The sequence below is a fragment of the Siphateles boraxobius genome, unplaced genomic scaffold, assembly GCF_051911475.1.
Source record: "Siphateles boraxobius isolate OS27281-9 unplaced genomic scaffold, OSU_SipBor_1 30, whole genome shotgun sequence".
Taxonomy (NCBI): domain Eukaryota; kingdom Metazoa; phylum Chordata; class Actinopteri; order Cypriniformes; family Leuciscidae; genus Siphateles; species Siphateles boraxobius.
In genome coordinates, this window is record NW_027508920.1 from 17344640 (window position 1) to 17364327 (window position 19688).

Here is a 19688-nt window from a genome sequence, read left to right on the forward strand (position 1 = left end):
ATAAATTGAGCATGTGAACACAAATCATTATAATCATCTGCAGCTTATACTGAAGCTCCTAACAAATTTCTTAAACAAAACCGGGTGGTTAAAGCATTTGAGGGTAAAAAACATACGCAAAAATATTGTCCATTAAACAGAGAAGGTACATATTTTAGTCAGTGTGTCAGCATAACAATATTCCCTTAGGGATACAATGGCATGTCATTTTCCATAAGCCTCTTACCAAGCGTTTGAATGTGTTCACATGCAAACTATAACATTTTTTATAAGGGACAATTCACCCAAAAATTTAAATGTTGTTATCATTTACTCACCCTTATGTTGTTCCAAACCTATATGAGTTTCTTTCTTAGCTTGAACACAAAAGATAATATTTTAAAGAATGTTTGTAACCAGACAGTTGATGGCAGCCATTGACTTCCTTTTCTTTTCTTTTTCTATTGGGTGCCTTCAGCTTGTGCCGTCTGGTTACCAACATTCTTAAAAATATCTTCTTTGTGTTCAACAGAAGAAAGAAACTCGAACAACATGGGGTGAGTAGGCTAAATGATGACAGAAATTTAATTTTTTGGGGTGAACTATTCCTTAACAGGGAAAAAAGTGTTACATAAAGTCATCAAACACGTGGCAGTCTTGACTACATAGCAACCACACAGGCAAGAAAACACGCACAATATTTGTCGTGGACACCGCCTATACGCCGGGATTCCCTCATAGACCAGCACACAGGGGTCTGTTTATACGTCACCATGCCTACATGGGGAATTCCTCAAAGATGCCCCGCAAACCGCATGCTAGCTGGGACAGTGTCATTTCACAATATCAGAGTGCGTCATCTGGTGGACGTTTACAGATACCGCACTGTTTTAAATGTTAGACTGTATAAAAAAAATAGTTTTGATTCAATCTTTTTAACAAATTTGTTATGTTTATAATTTTAAACGTTTTGTAGTGGTAAGTTTTTAATAATATTTAATCAAGTGCCAAAGAACGTAGATTTTTTTTTTGCTGTTGTTGAGAAAACCATATTAAAAATATTTGTGCTTATTTTTGACCTTTGAATAAAATTGTACTCAAAATGTATTGGAAATAAATAAATAAATACGTATTATATTACGGTACTTCAAAAATATGTATATAGGCCAACTTCACTTTTATTTTGAAATGTAACAGTAGACGGACATGTTGGAAGTTCCCGCAGGGATGTGTTGATGTTGCTGGATTCCATAGTCTGCCGCTAAAGTTGAACTGTAAACAATATTCATGGATAACTCCGGTAAAGAAAAAGAGGCCATGGCTCTCATGGCAGAAGCCGAAAAGAAAGTTAAATCCTCGCAGTCGTTCTTCGGCTCTCTGTTTGGGTATGTTTTCTAACTTTTAACACACTGCTGGTAGGCAACCCGGGGTAAATAGACTGTTAGCATGCTAGCAAGTTGGCTGTCAAACACTAACTTTATATAAGTTATTATCCAGAATGAAAGGGGGAAAAAACCCTCCAAAAACAAAACTTGTGGCTCTATTTCGCAAAGGTTGAGGTCTGGTCTTGTAATCTTGCGCTAAATGATAAAATAGTCTAGTCAGGCGACGAGAAATCAAGTCAGCTGACACCCACTTCAGCCAGTTACAACATCACTCAGCGTATATGATCACATGAACTCCGAGAACCCTCAAAACCCTAATAGATAAAAAATAATAATAATCAATATTCTTTTTATGGTAAAAAAAAAAAAACTTAATACGTGTCCTTCATGACAACACATATATATATATATATATATATATATATATATATGTATATATATGTCCTTCTCAAAAAATTAGCATATTGTGATAAAGTTCATTATTTTCCATAATGTAATGATAAAAATTCAACTTTCATTTATTTTAGATTCATTGCACACTAACTGAAGTATTTCAGGTCTTTTATTGTTTTAATACTGATAATTTTGGCATACAGCTCATGAAAACCCAAAATTCCTAACCCAAAATTTTTTTTATATTTCATCCGACCAATAAAATAAGTGTTTTTAATACAAAAAAAGTCAACCTTCAAATATTTATGTTCAGTTATGCACTCAATACTTGGTCTGGAATCCTTTTGCAGAAATGACTGCTTCAATGCGGCGTGGCATGGAGGCAATCAGCCTGTGGCACTGCTGAGGTGTTATGGAGGCCCAGGATGCTTCGATAGCGGCCTTAAGCTCATCCAGAGTGTTGGGTCTTTCGTCTCTTAACTTTCTCTTCACAATATCCCACAGATTCTCTATGGGGTTCAGGTCAGGAGAGTTGGCAGGCCAATTGAGCACAGTAATACCATGGTCAGTAAACCATTTACCAGTGGTTTTGGCACTGTGAGCAGGTGCCAGGTCGTGCTGAAAAATGAAATCTTCATCTCCATAAAGCTTTTCAGCAGATGGAAGCATGATGTGCTCCAAAATCTCCCGATAGCTAGCTGCATTGACCCTGCCCTTGATAAAACACAGTGGACCAACACCAGCAGCTGACATGGCACCCCAGACCATCACTGACTGTGGGTACTTGACACTGGACTTCAGGCATTTTGGCATTTCCTTCTCCCCAGTCTTCCTCCAGACTCTGGCACCTTGATTTCCGAATGACATGCAAAATTTGCTTTCATCCGAAAAAAGTACTTTGGACCACTGAGCAACAGTCCAGTGCTGCTTCTCTGTAGCCCAGGTCAGGCGCTTCTGCCGCTGTTTCTGGTTCAAAAGTGGCTTGACCTGGGGAATGCGGCACCTGTAGCCCATTTCCTGCACACGCCTGTGCACGGTGGCTCTGGATGTTTCTACTCCTGACTCAGTCCACTGCTTCCGCAGGTCCCCCAAGGTCTGGAATCGGTCCTTCTCCACAATCTTACTCAGGGTCCGGTCACCTCTTCTCGTTGTGCAGCGTTTTTTGCCACACATTTTCCTTCCCACAGACTTCCCACTGAGGTGCCTTGATACAGCACTCTGGGAACAGCCTATTTGTTCAGAAATTTCTTTCTGTGTCTTACCCTCTTGCTTGAGGGTGTCAATGATGGCCTTCTGGACAGCAGTCAGGTCGGCAGTCTTACCCATGATTGCGGTTTTGAGTAATGAAACAGGCTGGGAGTTTTTAAAAGCCTCAGGAATCTTTTGTAGGTGTTTAGAGTTAATTAGTTGATTCAGATGATTAGGTTAATAGCTCGTTTAGAGACCCTTTTCATGATATGCTAATTTTTTTAGATAGGAATTTTGGGTTTTCATGAGCTGTATGCCAAAATCATCAGTATTAAAACAATAAAAGACCTGAAATATTTCAGTTGGTGTGCAATGAATCTAAAATATGTGAAAGTTTAATTTTTATCATCACATTATGGAAAATAATTAACTTTATCACAATATGCTCTAATATATATATATATATATATATATATATATATATATATATATATATATATATATGTGTGTGTGTGTGTGTTCTACAAATATAAACAAAATATTTTGTTTAAAGGTTCATAAGGTTCATTCCATTTCAAAAAAATATAACCACATTCATATCCATAAAATACATTTACTAATCAACATTAGTAACCAATCAACACAAAAAAATAGTGTCCCTCATGACAAATGTTACATATATTTTTCGAGCTCTTTCGTGTGTATATCGTGGCCACAAATTAACAATTTGTTCTTCACCAATACGTCAACGCGTTCTACTAATTTGTTCATTTCTCTCGTTTGAAGTAAATTGTGTGCACAATATAATAATTTGTTCCCTCATTTTACTATATCGTGGCCACGTTGTAAGCGTTGTGAGCAAATTGGAGCTGACATTTTTTGTGCTTTTGGGTCAGTAGAGGTGAACGTCTTGAAGTCGGACATGCGTTTAGCACGTGTCTTGGTGTGCAAGCTGAAACCTCAGTGCCTGCTGCCACCAACTCTTGCTGCAGGTTTTTTGTCTTTCAAGGGTTTTTCTGAACCTGCCTTTTCAGAAATCTTGTTGCAGCCGTTGATCACTTCCTTTTTCTGCCCCGTCCTGGAAGTGTAACCACTGTTCGTTTAACTTTGAACTTGCTATCTATGCTTCCAACGGTGTCTCTATGAACATTTAGTGCCTTCGCTATCTTTTTATATCCTGTTCCTTGTTTGTGAAGGGTGATGAGATCTTCTCTTATCATTCTTTTGACTATTTCTAATAGGCATGCGCCGAAACTGAAACTGCTGTATACATTTGGCCCAAAACCAAAACCGAAAATGACTGAAATAACCAGATTTTTTTTTTTACTAATTTCTTATTTTAAAATATTTTTTTTAAATAATTGTATCGTTATAGGACATTTTAATACAATACTAAATACAATAATTTAATGAATTTGAATTTAAAAAAAATACAAGCCAATAAAATAAAATAACCACACTTTTATTTAAAGTAGCACACAAAAATTAAACAGAAAATAGGCCTGTATTAAAATAATATTAAATGTCATTATATTAATATCAATCAATATCAATATTCTTCATTCAGTTCTAGGCAACATAATCCAACTGAGCAGAGCGCTGTGCACACACAAACAGCCCTGTCCCAATTGGCACCCTAAAATCTCGCGGTCTTCCTACGAGTCAGCACTTTAATGACGTAATCACTGCTTTGACTGTTGGGAAGAATTCTGCTACGGAGCTTGCATCCGTGCGGTCTCGGCCAAAGTGTGCATCAGGGCCGCATATCGGCCGCAAAAGGGGCACTCGCGAGCACACTTCTGAAACCTAAAATGACAAATGGGACACTCTACGTTATCATGGACTTAACTGGCACACGGCAGCGATTGTAAGTCCATAAGACCGAAAGTGCATATGAAGTGTGCCATTTATGACAGGGCCTGAGCAGTTGCTTTGAAGTTGTGCATCTTTGGAAGTGCAGCCCATTGCAAAGTTATAAAACATGTTGCGCCTATAGGTAATTCCTGATTGCTGAACACAGAGGGACGGGGAGGCATATTTTCGGCTTATATTTTCGGGTCATATTTTCGGCCTTTTTTCTCTTTCGAACAAAAAATGAAAAAAATAATAATATAATTTTCGGTGCATCCCTAATTTCTAACATGCAGTCAAACGTGACGCTCAACAAACCTAGCCAATTCAGATAGTTCATGTGTTCTAGCTCAAGCAAACCTGGTGCAACTAATGAAGCCCTTGATTTGCATCAGGTGTGCTTGAGACAACAAATGTTTTGCAGATTATATACATACAGTATGTACTCTATAAATAGGTCCGCATGCCATGTGTGGAGCTCTGTAGTTTATGACTTGTTATGATTTGTTTGAAATCATCATTCTAATATTCATTATATTTCACCAGGGGCTCTTCAAAGATGGAGGATGCTTGTGACTTGTATGGAAGAGCTGCAAATATGTTCAAGATGGCCAAGAACTGGAGTGGTAAAGACATTACATTTAGATTTGACATTTTTCTAAATGAGGAAGAAGTTTGTGTTAAAGCATACTGTCTATTTATGTCTATTTAATGTTTGCATTTTGTTGTGTAAATGTGTTTGTTAGCCGCAGGAAATGCTTTCTCGCAGGCGGCCCTCCTACACCTGCAGATGCAGAGTAAACATGACGCAGCCACAAACTTCATTGATGCCGGAAATGCCTTTAAAAAATCCGACCCTCAAGGTATTTACTTAAGTGTCACGTTTATATTTCTCAACATCCAACTACTATTAACAAGTAGGCTATGCTTTCATTAACCGTCTCATTCACTAACTGTGCACACACATGAATTTGTGAGTGAAATCAGTGTACAAACAAATCATGATTCATCAATAACTTTTGCACTAAAATTTATTCAGAATTTGAAGCAAAAATATACAGTAATATTGTGAAATATTATTGCAAATTAAAACAACTGTTTTGCATTTTAATACATTTTGAAATATAATTGGTCAAGTTGTTGCTTCTTAATATTTTTGTGGAATCTGTTATGCACTCTCTTTCAGAAAGAAATACTTTTATTCATCAAGGACACATTAAATTGATCAAAATTGACACAAAAGACTTTTGGAATGTTACAATAGATTTATATTTCAAATAAATGCTGTTCTAGTGAACTTTCCATTCATCAATAAATCCTGAAAAAAATGTATCAGTCTGCACAAAAATAAAAGTTTTCAACATTGATAATAACAAAAACCATTATTAATAGAGCACCAATAAAGTAGCAAATAAGCACATTAGAATGATTTCTGAAGGATCATGTGACACTAAAGATTTGGCTTTTCAAAACTGTAATAATATATAATATCTTACAGAATTACTGTTCAAATAAATCCAGCCTTTGTAACATGAGACCTCTTTCAAAAACCTTTTAAGTGCATATTTAGAGAATGTCATATGTTTGTTATGAGTGACAAAAGGTGAGTTTGCACGGAAAGCCCTTATATGGGCATTTTAATCAAATGACTTACCTTTAGAATACTACAAATACATTCATGTTAAAATGAGGTAAAAATAATTCATATGCATTGTGAATTAGTAGGACAAGTTCTCCTGTATGTACAAATATGAATAATTCACACATTTATTAGTGAATGAGACCTATAGTTTTGGTTTTTGTGCACCAACAAAACCAACAAAAATGGGTTCTTATTACTTTTGAGTTAATAGTTATCTAGCATTGTGCAGTTCTTTGAAAATGATTATGGTTCAGTCAGATATCTGTCATTCTCTCCACAGAGGCCATAAACTGCCTGAACAGGGCCATTGAGATCTATACAGACATGGTAAGAGTCTTTCTTGCATCTGCTTTTGCGGCACAGAATCATTTTGACTCTTTTAATCTGTTTATCTTTTTGCAGTGAAAACTTGTTTTGGAAATTATTCAACATATCCAAAGCAATTTGCAAGTTACTTAATGCACCACTGGAGGCCACTGTAACCCAATGCATGTGTTTTAGTGTGCAGAGACCTTAGTTCTAATTCCCGGTTTCACAGACAAGATTTAAACCTAGTCTCAGACTAAAATGCATGTTTGTGCTGTTTTAACTGAAATCAATTTGCACTGGCAAATCTTAAAATGTCAGTGCCATTGTTCTATCTCAAGATGCACACCAGTAATGCTTTTTTTTTAAGGGACGTTTATAAAAGCTACTTAAATATGCTAATTAAACCAAGGCTTAATCCGAGCCCTGTCTGTGAAAACAGGCCTAAATGTCAAGTTATGAATCACAATTAAAAAAATGACAATATGACCTGTAATTCCTGATGAAACCACAGTCTCAAACTTTTAACTTGCGAATATCCTGAGCAGATGGAAATAATCTCCAAAAATCAGTTACTGGTTGTTGTTTTTTTATGTATGGGAATCTTAAGGTTGTCAAATGCCATGAGGTGCGACTTCCCAAAAACTTTATGATATTTATCAATTCATTTTTTAAGATATTTGTAAAACTGCCTATTAATTTTGATATTTTGAAATTAGATTTAAAATTAGATATTTTGCTTGCAGAGAATTTTTTATCAATATAATCTGATATTTTCCAATGGCTTTCAGTGGAGGAAATTGTTTTTTCCCCCCAATGTAATGGTGTAGTTTTTCATCTGAAACTGAACCAGCTAAACTTGTGAAAGACATTTAAGCTGTTTCTCACCGGTGAAGTCATTTTCTCTGCTGGGTCAAATACCTGTGGGTTTGTTTTGACCTGTGTGTTTGCTCTTGCCTAGGAGGAATGAACCCGATTGTTCTGTGTTTCTCATCTTGTAGGGTCGATTTACAATCGCAGCGAAACACCACGTCACCATCGCTGAAATTTATGAGACTGAACTGGTTGATATTGACAAGGTCAGACTTTTTTTGTCACTATAATAGAACATTTTCTATTGTAAACCATATATAATCCATCAAGTTTATCCAAAATCTGAAAGGAAAATGTATTCACCTTACTCAGTTGTTATTGTACTTTATAACCTTTTCTTAGGCCATAGCTCACTACGAACAGGCAGCAGACTATTATAAAGGCGAGGAGTCCACAAGGTATGGCAGTTTTAAAGAATTTTTTTTCCTGCTGTTGCTCAATACTTATCAGTATTCAGTGACGATGTTGAGAAGACTAGTACAAAATGGGTTACCTATAACTATCTCCTATCTACAGGAAATAGTTTAGATTACTTATTAAAAGACGTAATGAATCGCAAGCTTCTTTGCTGAAGCAGACCTTTGCCCCCATCTCACAGTTACAGTACTATTACTGAGATATATGGCCTTGTAGGCAATATTTGACATTGTTATTCATTATTTCATGGCCTTTCTGGGGGATTTTCCCATAATTGTAACAGAATCACACTCTAGGACTGTGAAATAGTTTCTAATCTGTTCTCTCTATCTATGATGCCACAGTTCAGCCAACAAGTGCCTACTTAAAGTTGCCACCTACGCCGCTCAACTGGAGCAGTACCCTAAAGCCATTTCGATCTATGAACAGGTAAACAAAAATATGACAGCCATGGTTTCAATGCACTTGATCTCATTGGAGGTCCTATTTAAGGGTCATCAAAGTATTTCCTTGTACAAATTTGTGTAGCAAACATTTATCTGAGATATATAAATGAAGCTAGCTGTTAAAGAGATATTTCACCCTAAAAGGAAAAGCAATTCATCATTTTCCCACCTTAGTGTTGTTCTAATGGCCTTCTTTCTTTCTTTTTTTAACCACAAAATGAGAATTTTTATAAAAATGCCCCGCTCACGCTCGTGCGTATAATGGCAGTGAATAGCGATTATGCTTTATCAATCTTTAAAAAAAGATGCAAAAGTATCACAGAATTATCTCGTGTGACTCGTGCTGTATATTCCAAGTGTTCTGGGGGTGTACGATAGGGTTTGGTGAAAAACAAACTGAAATTGTATGTATTATTTAACGAAAATCCTGTCCTTGGCCGTTGTTCTTCTGTGCACGGCATGTGTTCATGAGACTCTGTTAGTGCCACAGTTCACTCCGATTCCCCCTGAAAAAGCACACAAGTTGGTAGAAATCAGTATTAATAAAAACGTAACATGTAATATAATTCATGTATTTCTAGGTATGTCTGGGTGATTTTTCTTCCTATTTATTTTTTCAATTAATTTTAATGTTTTGGTTAACGATTTTGTTATTTTCAAATCGAGAAATCGCGGTTTTGAATAAAAATGTTAGCCAACGTTATTACGTAATTAGTACGTTGACAATGTGGCAATGATAACAGTTAAGAGAAGAAAATGATGCAACCACATAATGACGCACCAGATTAATAAAAGCCCACAAAGTTCTTTTTCGTTTTTTGTTTTGGGGTAAAACAAAGTTTTATATCCGTGACGAGCGATATACTGTTATCGAACATCTGATACCACCCACACTGCCGAGAGCGAGGGTTTCCTCTCAGGAACAAAATAAACGCACAACAAAAATGAGAAAACGGCAAGCATTTTTTAATAAAGCATAGCAACGTGGGTATATTTGCACAAGCTCTGCAATTCATCACTCTAGTAAAGTCAAGTCATGTTAATATATAGCACTTTATACAATAGAATTATTAAAATCAAGCAGCTTTATCGTATTAAACATGAAAAACAGTGTCTCTTGTGATGCGCTCTATGAACGTAGAACACAACGCTAGTCTTAAGCGGCTTTTCACACACATAATTCAAAATTGTATTGAAAAAAAAAGACGCGGGCAGTGAAATGGGAAAAAGGCAAGGTTATAGACCCCTTTTCAGTTAGTAAGCATTGTGAGGTTTTTTTTGTGGGCGGAGCTTAGGTGGAGGTGGAACGAGTCACTCACTGTTCTTAACTTTGTTATTTGGAAAAGTTAACTTTAATGGACAGATTGGCCGACCAGTACACGTTCACTCAATGGATGGATGATCTGACAGTATTACCTCCACTGCACTGTAGAAAAGGAGATGACACAAACACTTTCCTTTGTTTAGTCTCTGGTCTTTAGCTAGCAGTTACTTAAACTGCAAGTTGTGCGACTAACAAAGTTAGCCAACTTATGCGCTAAACAAATTAGCATTACGTGAGAAATCACTTAACTTGTTCCCCAATTTCTGATGGTGTCTCTAGGTGGGCACGCATGGGAAATCTTTAGACACGTAACCAAACCATAATCCATACCAACAAAAGATAATAGTTGATATGAAGTGTGCGCTTTTTTTGCGTTTAACCACAGCTGTCGTCTGGTTTGTTGTCAGGCAAAATGTGATAACATTTCCAATTGAAGCATGTACTTCCTCGATTCTGGCACCCAACAACATAGCAAAATGACATTTTAGGCTTCTTATGTTGCCGACTATAAATATTAATAGCTGACAAACTAGCTGATTCGTATTGGCTGCCTCCAGTTTTCCCTTTGTTTTGCCTCCAGCTAACGCTGTGACGTAATAGTGACGTCGGCACAAAAAGGGTCTGTTAGACGAGACTTGAACTTTTTTTAACTTGAGCGGCGCTGTTCTTGTATAACCTACAAACACGTCTAGAGCATGTTTGCATAGAAAACAATGGAAAAACAGCTCAGTGGAATGCAAAAGTCTTCCAAGAACTACTACTATATGTTAGACAGGGCTTGACATTAACTTTTTGAGGCACTTGTCCTTCGGACAAGTAAATTTATGTTTCACTTGTCCATGCACAAAAGTCACTTGTCCGGGTAAAGATTTATAATTTTATCTAGGGCTGCACGATTTGGGGACAATGTCATATTCCTATTATTGAGATCAATATTGCGGTTGTGATATGCGATTGCGATATAATAAACAAATGGTTTCATGAGTCAACTTGTTTGGTTCTAAACCAAATGCACACACAGATTAGTGATAATTCTGAAATTAGCAATAACAACTAAATGATTGATAACACCTATAATGATCAATAAGCCATTGATGTTTGGATAAAAATGAACTGTCTAACAGGTAGGACATATACAGAAATTGAATAAAGTTATCAAACAGTCTGCGCAGCATAAATTATAAATTATATATAGACTACTCCTTATTAAAGCTACACAAGTTCTTTAGTCAAGAGCAGTGAGTAATTTTCTCTGTTCCCTTTGTTCTTTCATTAACTTTACTGACGGAACACTTTATTGGTAGCTGGCCCTTTAAGAGCAGCCGCTGTGGACAGAGACGCGGATCTCACACGCGCTTCATTCTCTCACGAGTCACAACCCTTTATGTCCATCATAAGACTGCTCTTGTGTTATGAAGATACTCGACAAATGACATTTTGGCTTAATTGTGTGTGTTGATGTTCGTTCAAGCACGAAAGAGAACTGTATTCTGGCGCGCGGTCTGTGCATGCGCATCATACTGGTGCGCGTCTTTCTGCGAGTCACATTCAGGACATTCACAGGCCATTCACATTCAGGACATGTCTTCGTTTCAAATCTGTAAAATTAAATCGGTAAAATAGACGTAACGAGTGGCACATAACGTGAAGTAACATGGCATTTTATTTTGTTTGAAATTTAACTTGTCCGGTCGGACAACTAATTTTCTCTTCTACTTGTCCTACAAAAAATCCACTTGTCCCGGACAAGCGGACAAGCCTTAATGTCGAGCCCTGTGTTAGATATTTTATGTTAGATATGTTTGCATGATGGTTACTTGAAGAAATGTATTTTATATGATTTCTGAGCATATAGGCTAATTTTTAAGATAAGTGTTTAAAATATTTTCCATCATATTTAATGCATATTTTCTGCAAAGTCATTTGTTTTACATTTACGGTATGTTGATCACGTCAGGTGTGGTGCATTTGGAATTGAATTTTTTTTTTTTAAACCCGATGGTTAATATAGAGAATGTTACTTGAATCATATTGTGTTTTTATAATTTATAACATAATCCAATTTGTGTTTTTAAGTTGACTAGTTTAACAAAAAAATCGAAATCGTGAATCAGTCAATCATTTTGAAAAATATGTGCCATATCGCCCTGCCCTAAATTTGGATTACATGTCGCATTTTTTCACAACTTGTGTGCTTTTTTTGAACGAGTCGGAGTGAACTGAGGTGCTAATAAAGTATCATGAACAAATGCCATGGACAGAAGCCCAATGGCCAAGGTCAGGATTTTTGTTACATAATACAACCCCAAATCTGAAAAAGTTGGGACATTTTGTAAAATGCAAAAAAAATAAAGAATCTGTTATTTGTTCATTCTTTTTAACCTTTTTTTAACTGACAAAAGTACAAAGAAAAGTTTTCCAATGGTTTCCCTGACCAACATAATTGTATTTTGTAAATATGAGCAAATTTTGATTTTGATGGCTGCAAAAAAGTTGGGACAGAGACATGTTTACCACTGTTTCACTTCACCTTTCCTTTTAATTACACTTTTTATTCATTTGGGAGTTGAGGATACTAATTGTTGGAGTTTTGCTAGTGGAATATTTGCCCAATCTTGTCTGATACGAGACAGCCGCTCAACAGTCTGTGGTCATCGTTGCCTGATTCTCCTTTTCATGATGGGTCATACATTTTCCATAAGAGACATATCTGGACTGCAGTAAACAGGCAGGCACAACCTTCTGGGGGCAGTCATGGCCTAATGGTAACAGAGTTGGACTGGTGACCCAAAGGTTGCTGGTTCGATTCCAGTACCGGCAGGATTATGACTGAGGTGTCCTTGAGCAAGGCACCTAAACCCCAATCGCTCCCCTGGCGCCACTCAAGGGTGCCCGCTGCTCCGGGTGTGTGTATCCACGTTTGCAGTGTTTTTGTGTTCACTACTCACTACTCTGCTCCTAATGTGGTTGCACTTACTTGGATGGGTTAAATGCAGAGGTCAAATTCCAAATATGGGTTACCATACTTGGCCATCACGTGTCACTTTCACTTTCACTTCTATGGTGCAGAGTGTCTAGAAACCACTCAGTTTTAGCACGTGCAGAATGAGGCCTGGCATTGTCTTGCTTCCCAGGAAAGATGTCATCTTGATGGCAGTTTATGTCTCTGTACAATCCAAATATATGCCTCCATGTCAATGGTACCTTCACAATAATGCAAGTTACCCATACCGTTTGCAATGATGCACTTCGATACCAGGACAGATGTTTGCTTTTGCACCTGTCGCTGGTGAAAGTCTGGTTGGTCCCTTTCGTCTTTGGGACTGAGAACTCGATTCCATTTTCTCCCAAAAACAAGCTGAAACATGGACTCATCTGATCACAGCACACATGTCCACTGTCTTCTAGACCATCTGAGATGAGCTCAGGCCCAGAGAACTCGCCGGCATCTCCACATAGAACTGATGTAAAGCTTTCTCCTTGCGTAACAGAGATTCAAGTGGCATTTCTTGATGCAGTGTCAGACTGTGTTCAGTGAAAATGGCTTTCCAAATTACTCCTGAGCACGTGTCTGTATTTAACAGATTAGCATGATGGTATCTTGTGCAATGCCATCTGAGGGCTGAAAGGTCACGCACATTCAACAGAGGTCTACTGCCTTGCCCTACACAGACTAAGATTTATCTGGATTCCCTGAATCTTGTGACAATATTATCTATGGAAGATGATGAAAGGCATAAATGCTTTGCAATCTTGCATTGAGAAATGGGATTTTTTAATTGTTTGACAATTCTCTCAAGATATTTGGCACAAAGTGATGAGCCATGACCCATCTTTGCTTAAAAAGACTGAGAAGCACTTTTACACCCAAACATGATACCCTCAACTATTACCAATTCACCTATTCATTGTGGACTGTTTCAAAAGAGTTGGATAATCTAATTTGGATAATCTTTTCAGTTTTATTTGGTCTCTGTCCCAACTTTTTTGGGGTGTGTTGCAGCCATCAAAATCAAAATTTGTTCATATATACAAAATACAATTATGTTGGTCAGTGAAAACATTGGAAAACGTTTATTTGTACTTTGGTCAGCTAATAAATGGTTAAATAGAATGAACAAATCACAAATTCTGGATTTTATTGCATTTTACAAAACGTCCCAACTTTTTCTGATTTGGGGTTGTACATTAAATTTCGGTTTGTTTTTTACCAAACCCTATCGTACACCTCCAGAACACTTGGAATATAATGCATGGGATCATTCTGATGATTCTTCTGCATCTTGATGTTGGTCGCTATTCACTGCCATTATTTGGGCCAAATATGTTTTAAAAAAATCGCTTTTTGTGGTCTGAAAAAGAAAGAACGTGATACTGCATAAGACCAACATTCGGTCGAGTAAATGATGATTTAATTTTCACTTTAGGGAGACATATCCCTTGAAAGAGTGATGATACACGTTTCACGTCAAAAAAGCATCACATTTATACCACAGTCCTGATATCACTTTTTCTTATTTTCTCAAATGAAGGCTGATCGGATCTCATGTGTGGGTTTCATTATCTAATGAACAGATCACAAGAATGCAGTCAATTTAACCCCAAACTCACTATTTGTACATCAGCTTGAAACAAGAAGTTGCATCTTTTTGCAAATGTAGATTTGGAGGAAAAAAGTTAAGCTATTTCTTTATTTGTGCTGGTGGGGTTTCCAGGTGGCAACGCATGCTATGGACAGCACTCTGTTGAAATACAGCGCAAAGGACTATTTCTTTAAGGCAGCTCTCTGCCACTTTTGTGTGGACATGCTGAATGCTAAGGTATGAAACACCCCACCATTACGCATTCCTTCAAACAAGCAATTGTGTCGTTTGCAGCTCCCTTTCATATTCCTTGTCTTTGATGCCCCCTTTGTAGCTTGCCCTCCAGAAGTATGAGGAAATGTTTCCAGCCTTTTCAGATTCACGTGAATGCAAATTGTTGAAGGTAAGGTTGGTTCAATCTCAGCTCAGTATTTGTACTAACCATTTTTGAATTCTTCCTGCTAAAGGTGGGTTTCTAGATTGGCTTGTCACGCAATGATATTTAACTAAATCTGCTGAGAGTTCAAACTATACAAATTGTAAACGCATCTGTTTTAAACCAATATGTTTAAACGAAACATGCTGGTGATGTGAAAATATTGTGAATAAACCACAATCTTTCTGTCTGAAAAGTGTGTTGGTGACATTAGCACATTGTGGTCCAGACAGTGGGATAATGGATGAATTATGTGCTTAAAATGTTCTTTTCTGTTTTATTTTAACAGAAACTTTTAGAGGCCTTTGAGGAACAGAATGTGGATTCATATACTGATGCTGTAAGATGAGCTATCAATTCCTCTTTCCATAGGTTTTCAACATATCTACTGATTATTTAAATTTTAAACAACACTTTGACAACTCAGTATCACTAAAAACAAGTTAAACTACCCAAGTGACATGCCGGTAGCCGTTTATCAGTAGCCATGGTTCCACCCACCCAGAGGCATGGAGAGAAAGAGTTGCGACACGCTTTCATGTCGCTGCTAGGGCTGTCACGTGGTTCATGTAAGCCCCAATAGTTCCAAAATATACGCTGGCTGTCATGTTCTTCTTTGGGACAGACTGCATCAATTACATTATTGAATTATTTTTCAGCTGTTACTGCATTATTGCATTTAGTTAAAGTCAGTTTTGCATTTGGAGAGGCACGGTGACAATGAAATACTGTACATTACTTAGATAAGTTTTAGGGTTTTTTTGGAGGGAAAGCTTAGTGTTCATGTTCGCATGGGTAGTAGCACTGGCTTTAGCGGCTTTCATCTGATGATGGACGTCTCATGATATTTATTTTAGCACAGCTGGGCTGTATTAGGCTATTGATCCGTCATCTTGCTTATAAATTCCGATTCAGCCATTAGCCTACCTTCGTGATCACGCATAGAAGTCTGCAGTGGCGGTCTGTTCAGAATTCCAACCAACATAAAATATAAATAATTACGCTGTGCATGTACAAATGAATGATTTAGGAGGGAAATGGACTGCTCCCATAACATAGAAAGCAACGACTATATTTGCAGCAATGTTCGGTAAATATTAACTTCATAAAATGAAACCGGAGAGATAGTTTATGAGTGAATTAACTATGTTCCTAAATATGTAGCTAAATAACTGTTAACGGGATTCATTTCAGTATGGCTAATGTACCCCTTCATCCTACCCCAATCATAGACTAAACCATTCATCAGAAAACACACAGAAATACACGTATATGATGTACTGTGTACAGTAGTCTACACATGTGTATATATATATTTCAATCACACATAACTAACCCTAACCCATACACATAATATATTAATTGTGTATGTATATATATACATGAATATCCGATGATGTCACCAACGTCTCCTCACTGACGTCACTCAATTCTAAAACTTGTATTCCGCCATCTTGAGTACCTGATTCGGCAAGATCGATACGTCAGTCGCAAAGGAACTAGAGCTTATTCTCTGGCCGAGCCCGAACTTGCGGGCCGATATTTCCCGTCACTATCCTCGGGCCGGGCCCTTGATCTAGAGATGTGCACTCCCAATGCAAAAGAGTGCGGCGCGGGACTAGATTTGATGGCGAGTGCGAGCGGCAATGCACTCTCTGTGTGTGTGCGCGTTGCAGGGAGAATAAAACGATTCGCGGGACTCCCGCAAACTAGAAATATCAACATAAAAACTAATACATTTTTGCAGAAAAGCAACAAGAACTAAAACAAAATAGAAACGATTTACAGGCCAGAGTTTCCTTTTAAAACACGTTTGCAGCGTTTAGCGATGTAGCCAATCACAGACATACGTGTTGATTCTTCAACGCAAAGGCCAATCAGAAGCATTTAAGATAGACTCCCCTCACCGCTCAAAACCTCTATGCTCAAAACGGACTTTTTGTTCAGAGCTCTGTATGCTGACAAATCCTCTAATTGTATCAAATAAAGTGTATATATGATGAAAGATTCATTGTGCAGTCAGCTTAATTGATATTAACAGAGATGTGAGATCGCGATTAACTGATGTCAGCTTTTTAGGAATTATTAAGGGAGCGCACTTTGCGTGCATTCAGTCAAAATCCTTCAATCATATCATGACCAATCATGCACGCAGCTGCTTGCTTTTATGTTATATCAGTTGCAGTTCTGTCGCCTCCGTCTCAGCATATGCTACAACGCGACGTATATTCACATCAAATGTTAACGCAAAGGAACGGGACAATGCAGTTCACATAAGTTCATTATTTGCATGTGCTATCAAGTGATTCACGTGTTGATGCGCGGTTCAAACGAGCGCTTTTCTGAGCGCGTACACCCGAAGTGCACGCGCACTAAGCCTGTCTAACAACAGCGACAGGTTACTGAACGAAGTTATCTTTCTAGTCTTATTGCGCGAATACTGTCAAATACACACAGGGTTTACATAAACACAGTTGGTTATGTATAAAGTGAAACAGAGAAAATCTGCTTCCTAGCTAATGCCGTCAGTATTGTAGACAGTTCTCGGCAGGTACTCAAGATGGCGGCAGTCAACGGGAAAAAGAGCGGATGACGTAAGAGGTCACGTGACTGATATTCATGTATATATATATATATATATATGAAGGCATTGTGTATTTATGTAGGCCTATATGTATTACACAAACACACATTTTGACAAATATGCATATATACACACATAACCCTAACCCATTTAAATAAATGAATTGTGTGTGTGTGTGTATGTATATATAATATTTTTTATATATATATATATATATATATATATATATATAAAAATATACATATGGCGGTCTATGGGAGTGTCGCAACTCTTTCTCTCTATGGCTCTGCACCCACCTATTTTTATGCAGTTTTTAGGGTATTGCGTAAAAACAAAAGCTATGCGTAAAAACAAAAGCTATGCATAAACAAAAAAAACTTGCCTGAGTTTTCCTCAAGGGAGGATGGGAATGATAACTGGACTAACCAGCGGATCGGTTTCATTGCATCGCTTCTCAAATGTTGGTTTGGACATTCTGGAATGCCTGAGCCAAAGTCTGTCACCAAAATGATTTGGTATAATGACCTCTCAAAAGTGTCACAAACACCAGACATGCGAATGCAACATAACATGACAACGTTTATTGCGTTTCGTCATAAAGTTATTTATAATGTAGGAGAAAAAGATCCGCAATGGCTTCCCCGATTGCAGCAACTTCCATTTTTGTTACAGATATTTTGCGCCAGTTTCCTAGGAAGTGACGATTTTGTTCTCTTGAACACAGTGCTTTATTCGTAAATTTTTCCAATTTTCCGCTCAAGTTAAATTTGCAACGTTGGATGGAAACATAGTCCACCAGTCACACCAGTCAAGCCGAACAATGCCAACTTATTCTTCATCAGTTTCACTGTCATTTCTCTCCATCCTTCAGGTGAAGGAGTACGACACCATCTCACGGCTGGATCAGTGGCTCACCACCATGCTGCTTCGTATCAAGAAAACCATACAAGAAGAAGAAAGCGACCTTCGCTAAGATCCTCCACCTGACCTCTGCCTCGTGCCTTTAACACCACAGCTTCAGTACGATGGTGGACTATCACCAGCTCAACTCTCAGTGCCTTAATTTCCTTGCTGTACCTCAGACCTCTCTCTCTATGACACGCCGTGCCGCCAGACCTCAAAGAACACTAAATAAAGAAGGGATGGTTGTTTTAAATTGAACGAGTGTTGCATGAGACCTGAAACCAGCCACATTTATATTATGGGGTGCTGTGCACACCAAGCTTCAGAAATGCTTTGTCATCTGGTAAGAATTGAGCTCAAAAAAAGCCTTGGTATATTCTGTTAACCTCTTTAGTAGTGGCATATATATTTGTATTCTTAGTGGAAGTGCCTTATCTTGCATCTCTGCATATTTTTTTGCTGGCTGATTCCTGCATAGACTAATCTTTTTAATCTAAATTTTCCAGTTTGTTTGTTTTTTCATTATTATTTTGACATAAGGAGAAGAAAAAGAGAGTAAAAGGATTCTGATTCCAACGTGTACAGGGGTATTTTATTTATTCGCTAAAAAGTGAAAGACAAGTGCTGGCCTGTCCTGTAACGTTTAAAATATTTACTTTCTTCTGTGATTAAATTGTCTCTCAGCTTAAAATCTAAATACCTTGCTTCTGTAATTAATAAAGCTGCATGTTTTAATGCTCTGGTGTGCAAGGAAGTTTAGAGAGCACTATATTATATATTTGTTTTTCTCTTCCCCCATAACCACTTCCTCACCACACTGCAAAAATTAGAAAAGTATTTGTGACTTAATTATAAATAAATAAATATAATTTTCATTGAAAGATGACATCATCATAAGAAATTATATAAACCATTTTCTGCTTTGTTTATAATGTTAATATTCACCAGTCACTCATAAGTGCATAAGTGATCCGCGGTCTAGGTTTCCCGAGATACAACCATGTGATTCACTCTTGCAATTGCATGTTGATAAATGAATGGGGTAACATGTAAAAATAGACTATATATATTTCCATATCGTGACAACATTTTTTTTTAAATCAGGATCACGTTCATGCCATCAAAATAATTTTGAAATGCTGTTGCAATTATTTGTAAATAAATAATAATAATAATACAAATAATGACTTGAATAATGAATAGTAAAATAATTAGTTGTGCAATATTCTCTAAGTGTACATTGCTATTCTTGTTATGGCGGGGCTTAGACATTAGTACATCTGCACAAGATTCCCAAGAAGAGTCCCGTGGATCAGTGCCCAGGTGTGCCGAGTGATAACCACCAATCATAGACAGGTGCTGATGGGAAAAAAGGGTG

General features: G+C 37.4%; 1 protein-coding gene across 1 annotated transcript; it reads left to right on the plus strand.

The window, feature by feature from the left end:
* Window positions 1–1159: 1159 nt before the first annotated feature.
* napab (N-ethylmaleimide-sensitive factor attachment protein, alpha b) lies at window positions 1160–19045 on the plus strand. The gene is made up of 11 exons (XM_077248413.1): window positions 1160–1364; window positions 5343–5422; window positions 5543–5659; window positions 6719–6765; window positions 7746–7823; window positions 7960–8015; window positions 8379–8463; window positions 14520–14624; window positions 14722–14790; window positions 15113–15163; window positions 18279–19045. The coding sequence occupies exons 1-11, from the start codon at window positions 1267–1269 to the stop codon at window positions 18378–18380; spliced, it is 888 nt and encodes a 295-aa protein (XP_077104528.1). The 5' UTR covers window positions 1160–1266; the 3' UTR covers window positions 18381–19045.
* Window positions 19046–19688: the final 643 nt, after the last annotated feature.